Here is a 14,640-nt window from a genome sequence, read left to right on the forward strand (position 1 = left end):
GGATGTTTGACTTGTGCTCTCAGATTCTTAGTCTGCATTCGCGACCAGTTTCGCCAACGTATATGAGCCCACACGGGCAAAAGATAATATACTCTGTGCACGTCCCAAGGTAGCTGACTTGTGTTCATTATTACGGCCCTACTTTTCAATACATCGTGAAGGGAGTTTGGGGCTTTTCTGATTAGAGACTTAACTAGTGGACTTATGTTTCCTCCTAGCATGAATGACGATAGGCATGGCTATATGCTAAACCAGTCACTGTCGTCCCATTTGGGACTAATACGTTTCAAATTATTTTATTGAGACGGGCTCATGACGTGGTGTATCGCTCCCTGTCGTTTAACATGTACCATTTATTAAGAACAATTGTAAAGAAGGAAGGGCGGTTCACTTGCTGTCTTACTTTCTGAACAGAATCCCTTTGTTGCTCGGACCAATTAAAGGCACCTTGGTTGCACGACGACCCTGCTGATCGCGCCTGCTCAGAGAGCTTTGATCTCGCAGTTTATCATCTGAACATCTGCTATGTCCAGCCTCCACCGGTGACAATAGAGTGAATCGCTAGTCTAACGGATGGGGTTTTGTTTAAACGCTATAGTTTGAATATGATTCTAATTTCCACTTTTCAGATCTTTTTTCTGAAACACGTGGAGGTTACTCGCAATCCCCTGCCTATCCTAATGGGAGAAACACTTAATTTGGAAAGTCGTTAAGCACCCCATGCGCCACGTGGTGAGTTTGTGGCCAAATATTCAAGATCTGTAGACTAGGTCGAGATGTTTGACTGATGAGTTTTTAGCCATTGAACAGCTTTTCATAACCTGATATTATGCAAATTTTCCAAATTGTTAGTGCTTACTACTGAGGGACGTCGAGATAGATACTCCTAGCCCTACCTAAACAAATTTTCTGTTTGCATATTTCGGTAGGTAGTATGTTGGGATTCTTTCTTATACTCTTTGTACAGATGGACATTTTCCTGCATAGTTTGTTTATGCACAGTACCGTCATGTACGTCCATGCCCCTAGGGTACTCAGGTCTTAATTTATAGCTTTGAATAAGAAAAGGTTGTGATTCTTACTAGTATTCCAGACCACATGTGGAGTGTTGTAAGTCCGATTTAATTCAGGAATTAGGATCACTTGTTTATTCATGCTTTTTCTTTTGTATTTAATGTGGTATTGTGTTTCTAAATGACAGCCTTGTGGCACATGAAACTTAATATTGAATGTGTATGACACTATTGGATATTGTCTTCTGTTGTTTACACATACCTGGTGTTACTTTTTTGTGTCTTTTTCCTCATAAAGCACTTAGTTCGAGTTGGTTCATTTTTTAATTGATCTCATGTATTGCTGCTATGTTGTCTGAAGCTCACTATTTGAAGGCCACGTTAAATTTACCCTGTGATCGTGCATTATGCTAAACCAGAATATGAATTGTTTTAGCGATATTGGAATTTGTTAATTGATTATATATATTTTTTCTTATTAACTGTTTTAGAGTTGTGCTGCTGTCCCCCTCCCTTCCCCACTGTGCCCTGATGAAGGTGTGGCCCAAGTCCAGGCCGGACACCGAAACGCGCGTTGGCGCTTGAAGATAGTCCCAAAGTTGTTTCATCTGGTCTCAACTCTGTATGAGACCCCATGGGACCTGAGTCATCATCACATCAGTTGGCAATCTAATTGTGTTGAGAGAAGTATGTGAATCTTGTTGATGTATGTGTGTTTTAGTATGATTATGTGAAGGGATGTGTGGGACTCCGTTTGAGTGTTGCGATTATTTATTATGGACATATAATGATTTTTTCAATCTGATGTCTGAATTGAAAATTTGAAAAATAATAAAAATGAAATCTTTTTTCTAATATCGCTGTGGCCTTTTGATGTAAAAATACTTTTGCCCTAGTGAGCTTCGGACCTACTTCATAAGTTGGGGACTCTATTTCAGCCTGTATATGTATTAGGTCTAGGCAGTAGTTTTGTTCTCTGATTGTGTCTTTGATTCCCCTGCCCTCCTGCCTAGTATCAGTTTTTCAGGGGTCCCCTTTGTTTAAGTGACGATTGAAGAGTGGCCACACCATAAAGAGATACCACCTGACTGGTATTTGGTATCTTGAGGTCTCTAAGCTCCTTATCGACTCACTTTTCATTTTAAATGCATAGTGATAATGCAGCTCCTCATTTCTGGAGGGGTGGAAGTATAAAACGGGTGCCCTGTCTGGGCTGCCTTCTGAAGTCAACCCTCCCTCCCAATACCTTCTTCTGTTAGCTCAACTGAGAAACCCTTCCAGTTTGGACATCAGTGAAAAGTAGTCGTGAGATATATTTCATTGCCTAGCTATTGACTTGCATCACTCTCATGACAGCTGATAGACCAGGCTCATTCATTATATATGTAACTGCATGTACTTATGTATTCTTCTTTTCTTCATCTTCTTGTGGTTTGCTTTGCCAAAATCAAAAACGATTAAACATAACAAATCTAACACTGTTTCACATTCAACAAAATATTCACACAGCATAGTTCAGATTATCAAACAAAGTTTTATCCTAAATGTAAATATAAATCAAAGCTACCTCCATAGTTTCCTCAAGATAGCGGGTAGAACTTCCATTTGCATAAGCAGTTTGGACAACAGCCATCTTTAAATTTAAATCTACCTGCAAAAAGCAAGATGTGACAATTCTAAGAAATATATTAAACATGTATTTTACAATGCCAGTGATGTCAAAACAAATAGACAAGGTAAATATTTAATTTCATTTCACTTAATAAAGATATCAATATTAATTCTAATGACATTTTAATAAGCGGTCAGGTATTTGTTTCCCGAGTACACAGTAATGCAATTTCTCTGGATTAACTGACATAGTTGTTTAGTAAAAGCAACTAAAAGATAAGTAAGAATTTTATATGATGCATCGCAATTGAGGCGAAAGGGAGTAAGCTCCAAACAAAACTTGCTTAACTGAAATAAAGAGAAGTTCAAGAGTATAACTCAAGAGATTTATGCAGATCCTAATCTACTCTACCAGCTGTATCGATGGTAAATAAGGACATTTTCAGGTGCAGCCGCTTGGCTCATTTTCTTGCTTTAAAGCTTTTGAAACCTATTTTTGGGTGCAATTATGTATAGGTGTAGTTAAATTTAGAAATCCATGACATTAATAGGTTACCAACCATTCACTATTAGGGTTATAGTTGTTTACCTTTGGTGTCCTTGGAGCCCAATCCCTTTGGATTTGAACTGAATTTCAGAGTATTCCCTTTTTAGCACTTGAATCTCTTAAGGTAGTGAGGTTGTGGGGTCAATGCGATCTACAGCATGTGGTGTGGGTTCAATACTCAGAAACATTGACATTTAGATAAAGCTCATCACCACAAATGTCTATCAAAGTTCTTTATTTTAAAAAAGGGAAACATTTTAGTACAAGAAAGTAAAATATTCTAGACTTGAATTACCTATTTTCAAACAAAACCAGAAGAGCTTAGCATCTTCTGTATCAGAGTCACAACCCAAAAGTACCTTCTATACACTAAACAAAGGCCGTAGACCCAAAATTATGCTATATGGACTATTCCTGACAACTGAAGTCTTCAATGAAGAGTTTGGGTTAATAGTTTACAAAATCAAGAGATCAAACCTAATGGTTTTTCGATTTCAATATGCAGGAATTTGAGTTAAGCAAAATGCTCAGAAATGTACACTGGCCACCGGCCAAGAACATTCAAATTTTCCTTTTTATTTTTCTTTTAAGTCAGTCAGTCACAAAAAGAATAACAAGCCCACTGGCAAAATACTGCTTGTAGATGTTTCAAGAGGTTCTTTCAGATGTTGCCCAAGGGTAAGCCACTGTATTTTCACCAGGGCACAATTGAGTGGCACATTCAATGTAAATAGTTTCTAAAGGTCCAGTAGGCACTGAACCATGAAGGGTACAGTAGCTTACTAGGGTGCCAGTATATCCTTGATGCCCATTTTATGTGATCAGTCGGTAGGAGATTGTACATCACAAGTTCCACCAGCCACAGTTGAGAGTTTCAGGCTCACACTCAACAGCCATTGGAAAGTCCAGTAGCTAGTTTGCTACTCGGGAGACTTTGGGGAATGCTAGGTCATAGGACATTTGTGGCTCCCCATAGATTCCAGAAGCTTTTTCACAGAAATGTGAGGAGAATGTGTGTTTTAGTAAGCATTTGAGAGTCATGAAAGTCACCCCACCCTGTATTACCCCAGGTTTAAAAAAAGTTATAGAATGTGTAGTTTTGCTAGATTTCCCTAGGTGCCGCTTAACTAGGGCCCAAAATCCACAGCTACTCACATTGGATAAAAAAGGGTCAGGTTTCAGTGGAAAAACGTACTGTTTCCATGTCGTGTTTTGGGCCCTTTACTGTTGTGGGCAACTAGGCCTACCCCCACAAGCATGGTACCATTTTTTAGATGGAGACGTGGGAACACAGAATAGTAGAACGTCTGCTATTACCATTTGGGGTTCTCTGCATTTGTGCCTTCCAAATGTAAGTCAATGTTTAAGAAAAGAGACATTTTGAAAAATGCCTTCTCATTCACATACTAATGTGGGTATCCTACAAATTCAGAGATGCACAAATAACCACTGATCCTAAACTCAGTATCTGGTGTACATTTCGGAAATACCTACGTTTTCTTCATACTAATTTTTCACTCATTATTTATCATGTGAATTGCTCTATATTCTGTACACAATGAAAAACCTCTGTTAGCTGCAGCTCCGTTGTTGGCCTTGTGTTCCTCGGGTTCTAGGACAAACTACATACCATATATAACCGTGCAACCAGAAGGGTTTAGTGGATGTAATGGTTTATTGCTATTGTAAATCAATCATTGAGACATGAAGTTACGGATGAAAACCCATTTTTAATGTTATTTAATTTGAACAGTTTATTTAGAAAAACCTTGAGGGATCCACACAAAAAAAAAAACACGCTGATTTCAGAATTTTGTTTCATTTTCAGAAATGTATAGCTGTGCAGGATCACCAATGGTGTTCACCAAAACTGTTTCCTCCCTAAACTGGAAGGAGTTGAAAGCCCAAAAATAGAAGAAAATTGGCTAGTGCTTAGCTAAATGTCAAAAGTGTGATAACAATTTTTTTTTTTGATACAGCTCCGTGTTTTCCTGTAAGCCAGGAAGTTGATGACTTTAGCACAGCAAACCTTTAGTTTATGCCATTTTTAGTAGAAAAAACAAAAACACTTGTTTGGAGTGGCCATGTTTTTTATTTCTTCTCCCAATACCACAATATTTAGATATATTTAGCTATTTTCTTGGTCCCATCCAGCAGAATCCACAAACCCTGTGTACCTTTAGGATTCTCAGCATGCTGGAAATAAAGGATATAAATTTAGCGTGGATACCTTATGTGGAAAATGCTATGACGGTCTAAGTATGAACTGCCTCAAATAGCAATTCAATTCATTCAATTCATAAGCTTTTATTCGATTTGAAAATACAACTCATACAAGCAAACATTAAAATACAATACCTTATATGTACAGAAAGGGGGTAAGAAACATGTGCAACAATTAGTAGGCAATAAATAATATGGGCAGTATTAAGGTTATACAAAAGAATCATATGTGTACAGACAGGAAATCAAATATATTTATCACACCAAATGGTGTTTCCTGGCAGCTGTACATTTAAAACAAAACAAAAGTCCAAGCGGCTCAAATGGGCATGAGAGGAAAAATTTAGTGTATGAAAAAGGACCATACAATACATACTGTAGATTTATAACATAAAAGATAATTCAGTATTTACACAACTTTTATGTACAGACAGGAATGTATAGAGTAATGGCAGCACTATACATTTCCTGGCAGCTGTACATCTCACAGGGCATAAAACTGGCAAGGTACAAAGTTACAAATATTTTGTATACAACATATACAGGTCGTCAGTACAGACAGGTATGTATACGGGTATTACAACACTATACTTTTCCTGGCAGCTGTACATTTCAAAATAAAAGTGGCCAAAAAAAAGCAAATATCCACATTCTCCAAAGAGGATAATAATATCAATGCGGTCTTTGCGAATCGAATGTTGTATTTTATAAAAATGGGCTTAAGGTATTTTACCCTTAAAAATTGATAAAATTTGCAGAACAGTAAAAAATGGCAACAGCTCTGGCGTGAAGTGTTGTCACACGGGCAGGGGGTCTCGGATCTGACTTTCTGGTTTGGGAACGCAACAAGGTGGTGTACGATACCCAATCTGACTCGGGTTAATACGAATTGATGAGATGGGCGAGTCACATTCACAAGGTAGGATTGAAGCCCCGGAGTTAAATTCAGCTCCTTATAGAACTTCACGGTGGCTGACTTACCGTACACTTTGTCACGCTCAGCCTTTTTAAAATTTAAAAACGTTTGCTTGATTTCTTTTTTGGAGATGGCAACTGCCAGTTCTGGATCAAGAAAGACATCAATATCAAATAAAAGGTTATACCAGAACTGGATGTATCTCAGCCATTGTATGCGTAACGAGTGGTCCAAACCTATACAATCAAGAATAATCTCTTGAGTGAATCGAGTCTCTGGCTTAGCCCAAATAGAACGCCACAATAAAAGTGGCCGAACTGCTGCTAAGTCAGATATAAACTCGATCCCTACCTCATCATGGGTTAATTGTACAGAGGCAGAAGAAGGAACACATAACAATCTCTTTAAAAACTTGTTTTCATCAGTTTGAAGCAAAGGGCCTTCGCTATGACCCCATACACCCGCCCCATACAGTGCAGAAGAAACACAACGGATATTATATATATTGATCATATCTGGAATGCTTCTCGATCCAAGTTTAGTGGCGAATCGAAATATACTGCTGGTAGACCGCAGCATTTTCAAACTGATGTTATCAAATTCAGTAGTCCAAGACCCATTGTTGGTGTAGGTGATTCCCAAATAACAGAAAGATTTAACGTGTGTCATTTTATCACTGTCCAAGAAGAAACTATGCTTCTTCTTATTTGCAGCCTGCCCGCATGACATAACATAAGTCTTCGATTTGTTCACACAGAGCTTTCTATTTTGAATAAACAGCATAAAACTATCGATTAGGCGCTGGAGGCCAATCTGGGTACGGGATAAAAGAACAGCGTCGTCCGCATATAGTAAAAGTGGGACGGGATTACCTCCAATCAAAGGGGCATCCGCGGAAATATCAACCAGGGTACAATCAACACCATTAATAAAAAGGGAAAATAAAAGAGGGGCCAAAACGCATCCCTGGCGAATTCCCCTTGAGACTTTGAGAAATGAGGTACATTCGCCTAGGGTGCCATAACGGACTTTACAAGAGAGTTTTTCGTAGAGCCTGGCTAAAAAGTGGACGATTTCCTTCGGAGCCCCTGACTCTAGCAAAACCTCCCAAAGAATAGCATGATTAACTAAATCGAACGCGCTGCTCAAATCCGCAAAACATAAAAAAAGGTTGCCCTTTTTGGCTACAGTATATTTGTTAATAATAAGGTCCAAATTTACACATTGTTCCAAAGTGCCCATACCTTTCCGGAAGCCATATTGCACTTTAGTTAAAATATTCGAATTGGTTGCCCAGGTTTCTAACCTTTTAAGCAGAATCCTGCTCATGACCTTCACTGAGGCATCCAGCAGTGAAATCGGCCGGTAGTTGGAGGCCTCAGATTTGCTACCTTTCTTGAATAGGGGAATTATAACTGATTGACCCCAAGAAGGAGGAAAATTACCTTCTGCCGCACAATTAAAAATCCTCACCAGGATGGGGACCCACAAATTCGGTTCAGCTTTTAGTAGGTCAATGGGAACCCCATCCGGGCCTGGAGCTTTTCCCCCTTTACTATTAGAAAGACCTTCATAACCTTCCTCCAGTGTTACTCCCATGGGTAGGGGTATCCAGGGTGAAGCCTCAATAGTTGATACAACTAAGGGTGACCCTTCTGGGTTAAAGATGTTAGAAAAATGGATAATCCAATCATTACATGCGACATAGGAAGTTAATTCCGGGATGCCATCTTTGTTGAGAAAGGGGCTATTAATTGTATCTCAATATAGTTTGCAGTTTTTGGTCTCAGCTGCTTCCTTTAACTTATCCCATGCTTCACTTTGCAAGTTCTTTTTTCTGTTGGTAATTACCATTTTATAGTTGGCCCTAAGATGTTTTATTCCGTCACTGTCTCGTGGTTTGGTACCTAATGCCTTCTTCAATTCCCGACGGGCAAGTATACAAGGTTTGTCAAACCATCCCTGCTTCATGTTTCTGTTAGATGGGGGGGCCTTAGTAAAAATACCTTCAATAATAGTATTGATAGTGATGAAGTGTGACAATAGGGAATCAGGGTTAATTACATTTTTTAAACAATAGCTAATTTGGTTTTTACAGCTAAATATAACCTCCTTCTGTTTGGCCATAGAGTTGGTTCCAGACCATCTGATCCTTAGACCATTTGGTCTGATAGGTACTAAATCAGTGGAGCACTTTTCTCCTATCGCTGGTGAAGTACCGTGACCCAGGAGGGTAATACAAATGCTATTGTGGTCACTGAGGCTTTCCTCTTTGATGTACAGATTAGAAAAGTCCCCTGTACTAGACAGCAAAATATGATCTATAAATGTTCCAGCATCCCTTCCTGTAAAGGTGGGACACGTATCTGTCTGGATGTTTTTATTACAGTTTAACAGGTGTAGATCTAATTTGGTTAACATTTTATTAAGTATAGATCCATAGTGACAATGTGGGAAGTGGAGGAAATCCTCCCTCTCTCCCACTCCCCCCCATTGGTTAGACATTACTGTTCCAGGGCCACAGGGTTTCCCTTTGGACAGGTGGCATGGCTGTAGATTAAAATCCCCTGCCCATATAACATCTGCCTTTCTGTTCGAAAGGCCCATAACCCTTACAATTTCCTTTTCAAGGGGGAATAAAATATTCCCTCTGGAGGCATCAAAAATGTTATTATAAAAATGTATTATAACCAAATCGATTCCCTTACTGCAATCAACCCTCACTACCTGGCTGTGGGTTCCCACAGTCGAACTGCTTCTGACTACACAGTTACACAACTTGTTGGACAGAAGCAACAGAAGACCCCCCTTAGCCCTACCTGAACTAGATTTGGTGGCTTTGAGGCAATGGGATGAGTAACCTTCAATGTTAATTTGATCCTGACACCAGGTTTCCTGGAGGAGGATTAGATCAAAACCTTCCCCAATAAACCTGGATCAAAAGGGTGAGTCTAATTTCCCTGCAATACCGGCTATGTTCCAGGAGATAAAGGTAAGACCGGCAGACTTGATAGTATCATAAACGGTCATCGCCGGCTGAGGAACACAAGGTATAGTTGGACTAACTTCCGGGGTACTCACAAATAAGCCCGGTCTAGAGGCATCAGTGGACGCACTCACTTCAGGGCTAATACAGGGGGCACCTTTACAAGAATGGGTGGTTTGGTTATTACTAGTAATAGTATAGGGTGGAAAAGGTTCTGTGGGGCTTCCTTCATTAACCGCATCATGGCATCGGCCCGCCCAATCAACAGCGGCTACACAGTCCGAGGTACTAGATGCAGTAGTTCTATCATTAACAGGTAGCTTGCAAACATAGGGGGACCCTGGCTGCTTGATGGCTGGCTGGCTAGAGGGTAATGGGGCACTACGTCAGTCGACCATCTCCAGACAGTCGAATCTGTTGCTGGTGTGAATACCTTGCCATCCATTCCCCATAGAGTGGCCTTTGTTAGGGTACCAGGGGCGGGGTAGCCAATCCCTGTTCCTGCTCTTTTGTGTCATCCAGGGGCCTCCATAATTCCAGGCTTGTTCTTGAGGAATAACCCAGTTGGGGGCTAAAATTGGAGCATGAAAATTAAATACAGGTGGATAGAAAAAGGAGAGCCGCTGAGTATCGATTCCCCCTTTCTTCTCCAACTCTGGCCATGAACAAATATGATTCACCGAGGATGCGTCCTCGCAGGTAACAATGACGCAATCCCCCTGAATGCTCTTAGGACTCGCCCCCACCCATGATACCCTACGGACTGAGGATATCCTACAAGTATTAGTAGGCTGTAGTGGCCTGTTGATACTAAGCCATTGGAGAATTTTATTCGTGAGGGACCAGGAGGGTTCATCAGTACCTGCTGGAAGTTCCGGTACTCCCGTTAAAATTACCGTAAATGGGGAGACCTCCGGTGGAAGTTGAACTGGGCGTTTAGGCCTAGGCCCCCTCTTAGTATCTGTGTGATGTGATTTTTGGGTAACCGGGGGTTTGTCATGAGGTGGCTGCAGAAACCCCTTAGCCGCGATGGCACTGGTGGCTGGGGGTATAACAGCAGGAGGAGGTTGAGTAGAGTTTTGTTGACTGGATATATGTAACTGGGGTGTAGGTTGAGATATGAGTTTAGCATTGGGTTTGGAGGTTGCACAATTGTTTGGAGCAGGTAATGAGGTGGTTAAAGGCTCTTTAGTTTTTGCCTGTACGTTAGGTGTAACAGGCGGTATGGGTGGATTAACCGGTGTAGACCCAGAATTAATTGCTACTGGTACCCCTCCGGTATTAGAAGTTCCCACCCTAGTCTGATTGGGTATTTTGGTGAGGAGTATGGCAAGTTGCTTTTCTATTGCCATAATACTCCTCTCCAAGGGTTGAAGGTGAAATTTTAGTAGGTCCCTAAACCCAGCAAGGAGTTGTGAAGTATCACTGTCAGACGGACTTGAGCCGCCTTCTTGAACAATGTCCAAATTGGGGCATTGTAAACTAGAAGGATCTGTGGTAACAAAGTTTTTACTGGGAAGGGGATTGTTGACTAATGGGACAGTAGGCCCTTTCTTTTTGTTGGTAATATGGTGGGTTGTACTGGTGTTCCCCTTATTGTGCACTTCAGGCTGTTTTCGGACGGCACCTTCTCTGACCCCCCTAAGCTTATTGACTTGTACTAGATCCTGAGCCGGGTCTTCGGATAGAATATGCTCAAGGTCTGGGGTTGTCTCTAGGTTCTCAGTCGAATCCAATTCCAGTGACAGGTTAGTGGCTGATAAGTCTACGGCACTAGGGATGGAATGAACTTGTGCTGTGTTGCCAGACTGTATTAGAATTGGGATAGGGGTAGCTGATGGCAGTGGGGTTAAGGCTGTTGCTATAGGGCCCAAGGAAGATCTCCGGGCAATCGCAAGGTCCTGGGACACCCTACGTTCTAAAACAGCAATATTTTGATTAATAGCCTCAGTTGTTTTAGAAATAAATAAATCAATAGGTCCTGTAAATGAGGCAGCTTTAAGAGCTGTTTTACTTCTTAAACCCCTAGTCATAGTTATATCAGTTTAAAATCTCACAATTGAATGTTCAAAATGTCCAAAGTCAATGGGCAAAGATGATACCTTTAGGGTAGGGTCCGGATGGAATGAAGCAAGGGGGGTGGCCCAGCCCAACCTGGATCAAGCTGGAACGGGCTGAAACGGGCTGAAACGGGCCCGCCCTTGGCCCGGGCTTTGCCCGGCGCTCTCCCGCGCAGCGGGACACTCCGGTTAATGAAATACTGTCTAAAGAGGAAGGGGAGGAGCCTGCAGGGAGAGCGTCCCAGCTGTTAACGATTGGGAGTTGTGGGCGCTCCTGGGACTTGTAGTCCTGCGCCCACAACACGCTCGCAGCCCTGCAGGTCCCCACACTCAGAGTTTAGGTTCCGGCGGTAGCGCTGACAGGAGATGGCCACGGACGAAGCGGGACCCGCGCAGCGGGTTCCGCGAGCAGTGACAAGAGGCAAAGCAGATTTTGGAACAACAGCAATCCCAGCGTGGAAGCAGCAACAGGAAACAAGGAAATCCACAGATACAAGCGGGGAGGCGGCTTATTACCGCGTTTGCAGAACCAGGGAGGAGCCTGCAGGGAGAGCGTCCTAGCTGTTAACGATTGGGAGTTGTGGGCGCTCCTGGGACTTTTAGTCCTGCGCCCACAACACGCTCGCAGCCCTGCAGGTCCCCACACTCAGAGTTCAGGTTCCGGCGGTAGCCCTGACAGGAGATGGCCACGGACGAAGCGGGTTTTGGAACAACAGCAATCCCGCGTGGAAGCAGCAACAGGAAACAAGGAAATCCCTCAAATGCCTCAAATAGCCAAAAAAGGGCTCAGCACTGGGGTGAAAAAGCCTCAGCAGTTAAGGTTTTAATTACTTCACATTACCCACAAGTTTAAGACAAAAGACGGACAGGCAAGAATTAGCCACCATTAAAAAAAAACTTCACCCGAGCCTATAGAGAAGCCTCAGTTGTTTGGTAAAATGCACTACATGCATTCCTGAGTTGAGGACAATTGCTTGCAACATTATAGCCATGCCTATAATCACAGTGGGATTTGAGCCATCTCCAAGTGGGGCACCCTTACATTCTACATTAATCAACAATCTGCAATGCCTCGAAATCTTAGGTAAAGTTATGCAAAAAAAAAATCCCTACCTTCCAAATGTCCTCTTTACACAGAATTTGAACACAGCACCATCAAACAACTATTCACCTGAGCACATGCCCAGACATTAACTGGTAGACAGTCTATTGTGAACAGAAGCACAGTCTTTTCTAACCGTTTTATTGCAACATGCTTTGTCTTTAAGCCACAACCTGCATTTAAACTTTACAGGTTGCTAAACAGTGCAGCATATAACTTTCATGGTGTACAGCCACAGTTGCCTCCAGTTTGAAAACTTTTTCCATTCTATACGAACTATAATGTCCCTTTAACCTTTGGTTTTTCAGTGAATATATATCAGTTGCTGTTTTGAGTGCCTCAAATAACGTAGCTGGGCAGGGAGAAGGGTTGTTTAATACTTTAATTAAGTTTCCTATAATGTACAACCAGGACTACAAGTAACGTTTTCTTCTGCATCACTGACTCTTCATCGTTAGTCAAAAAACTCAGGATAGAAGCAAAAGCCAAGTTCTCACTGCAGCTCTTGCTCCGCAGAAACAGGTTATAGACTATTAGGCATTGGTAAGAATGAAAGCTGGTTAACCTAACAGGTTTCTGAGAGTGGCTTCACTAACCATCGATTTAGCCACTGTGACAGAATCCAGGCACTAATGTCTTATGAAGGTATGCACAACTCATCAAGTGGCAGCTTTGCAAATGTCAAGCAGTTGTGGCTGCCTTATCCCTAGTGAAATGAACTTTTAGTTGTCCTGAAAGAGGTTACCAGGTAAATGGTAACACAAGGAAATATTTGTCAAACTACTTGGCCACAGATTGGATGTGGCAAGACCATGAGGAAAATGTCCATACTTAATAGGTAACTGGTTGGAATCCTTTAGTGGCTTTATGTTTGTTTTAAATAAAAGAGAAGCACCCTTTTTGCATGTCAGGATTTTAGTGACTTTTACACTATTGTAGATGGATTTGTAAACAATACAAGTAAAGTAACAATCTGGTTTATGTGGAATTACGACACTACCACCACCCTTTTAGCATACAAAACGGTATGGTTCTACATCAGGAAGTACCTGAATTTCATTAACCCTATGTGCCGATCATATATGCATTAAGAATGCTGTTTTCCAAGTAAATATACTGCAATGAAGCCTTGTGCATAGGCTCAAAAAGAGGTCCCATTTATTTTGACAGGACCACAATTAAGTTCGAATTAAGAGAGAACACTTTCTTCAACCTTTCCAAGAAATCTTAGATAAGTGGGATTTTGAATAAGGGCAATTGGTTTGGAGACTTTATATAGGCCGTAATTAAAGAAAGGTGCATTTTTTTGTTTATAGATGGACACCCCCAGTTTCGATAAGGCCAAGTGCAAATAATATGGAATGAGAACATCCTCTTGACATGAAATTGGGCTATGTTCATTGTTTTGGCACTATATGTAGGATCTTTTCCACTAGAGGGATTTGCAGGTTCTTGGATTGACATTGTGTCACCTTTTAGAATATCCATACAAGCTACTAGTAGATAACCATACTGTCCAACTTGTGTAGCTTGATGGGCATTTGAAGTACATTTGGATACGACCATTGTATCGGCCTGTCTGGCACTATGAAACTCATTGTCGCTGGATACCTGCATAGCTTCAAGACCACCACTGTAATCAGTGTGATTCGAGGAAAGACATAGTAATATTCTTGACCAACTGATCAAAATGACATAGCTCGTTGAGTTCTGCATTGGAATTCTGGATGCAAAGTCTCAGCTTTATAGCAAAGAGGTCTAGTGATAATGTTTTTCACTCTTCAGCCATATCTTGCACCAAGTCATCGTCCAGGACCCACTTATGGTTTGCTTCGGCCTGTTGATTTAGCATGCAAAGGATTTGAATCGCTCTCAATATGATGGCTAATGCCCATACCCAGGCCATTTGTGCTTCTAGCAATAATAATGGCCTTGAACTTGTGCATCTGCTTGGTTATGTAAGCATGTTAATGGCATGGTCTGTCTGAAGGAGGATGGTTTCTTCATCAGAGACTGAAGGAATGCCTTGAGAGCAATATGTACTGCTTTCAACTACAGATAGATAATGTGGTAAATGCACTCCTTTTCCGACCAACAACAACTGATAGTTGTGTTGATGAGAACCCAATCCCTAAAGAGATACACCAGTGAAAAATCATCTGTAACCGTGTTTGTTGGAATG

At 41.4% G+C, this 14,640-nt stretch overlaps 1 protein-coding gene across 5 annotated transcripts in view; it reads right to left on the reverse strand.

Moving 5' to 3' along the window:
* Positions 1-14,640, reverse strand: part of PGM3 (phosphoglucomutase 3) — a 292,467-nt gene that overhangs the window by 75,733 nt on the left and 202,094 nt on the right. For all 5 annotated transcript variants that reach the window (XM_078648137.1, XM_078648134.1, XM_078648136.1 and 2 more), the window contains exon 8: positions 2,581-2,664. In XM_078648137.1, coding sequence (XP_078504263.1) covers positions 2,581-2,664 — 84 coding nt within the window. The remainder of the gene's footprint in view (positions 1-2,580; positions 2,665-14,640) is intronic.

Source organism: Lissotriton helveticus, chromosome 6 (assembly GCF_964261635.1).
Source record: "Lissotriton helveticus chromosome 6, aLisHel1.1, whole genome shotgun sequence".
Taxonomy (NCBI): domain Eukaryota; kingdom Metazoa; phylum Chordata; class Amphibia; order Caudata; family Salamandridae; genus Lissotriton; species Lissotriton helveticus.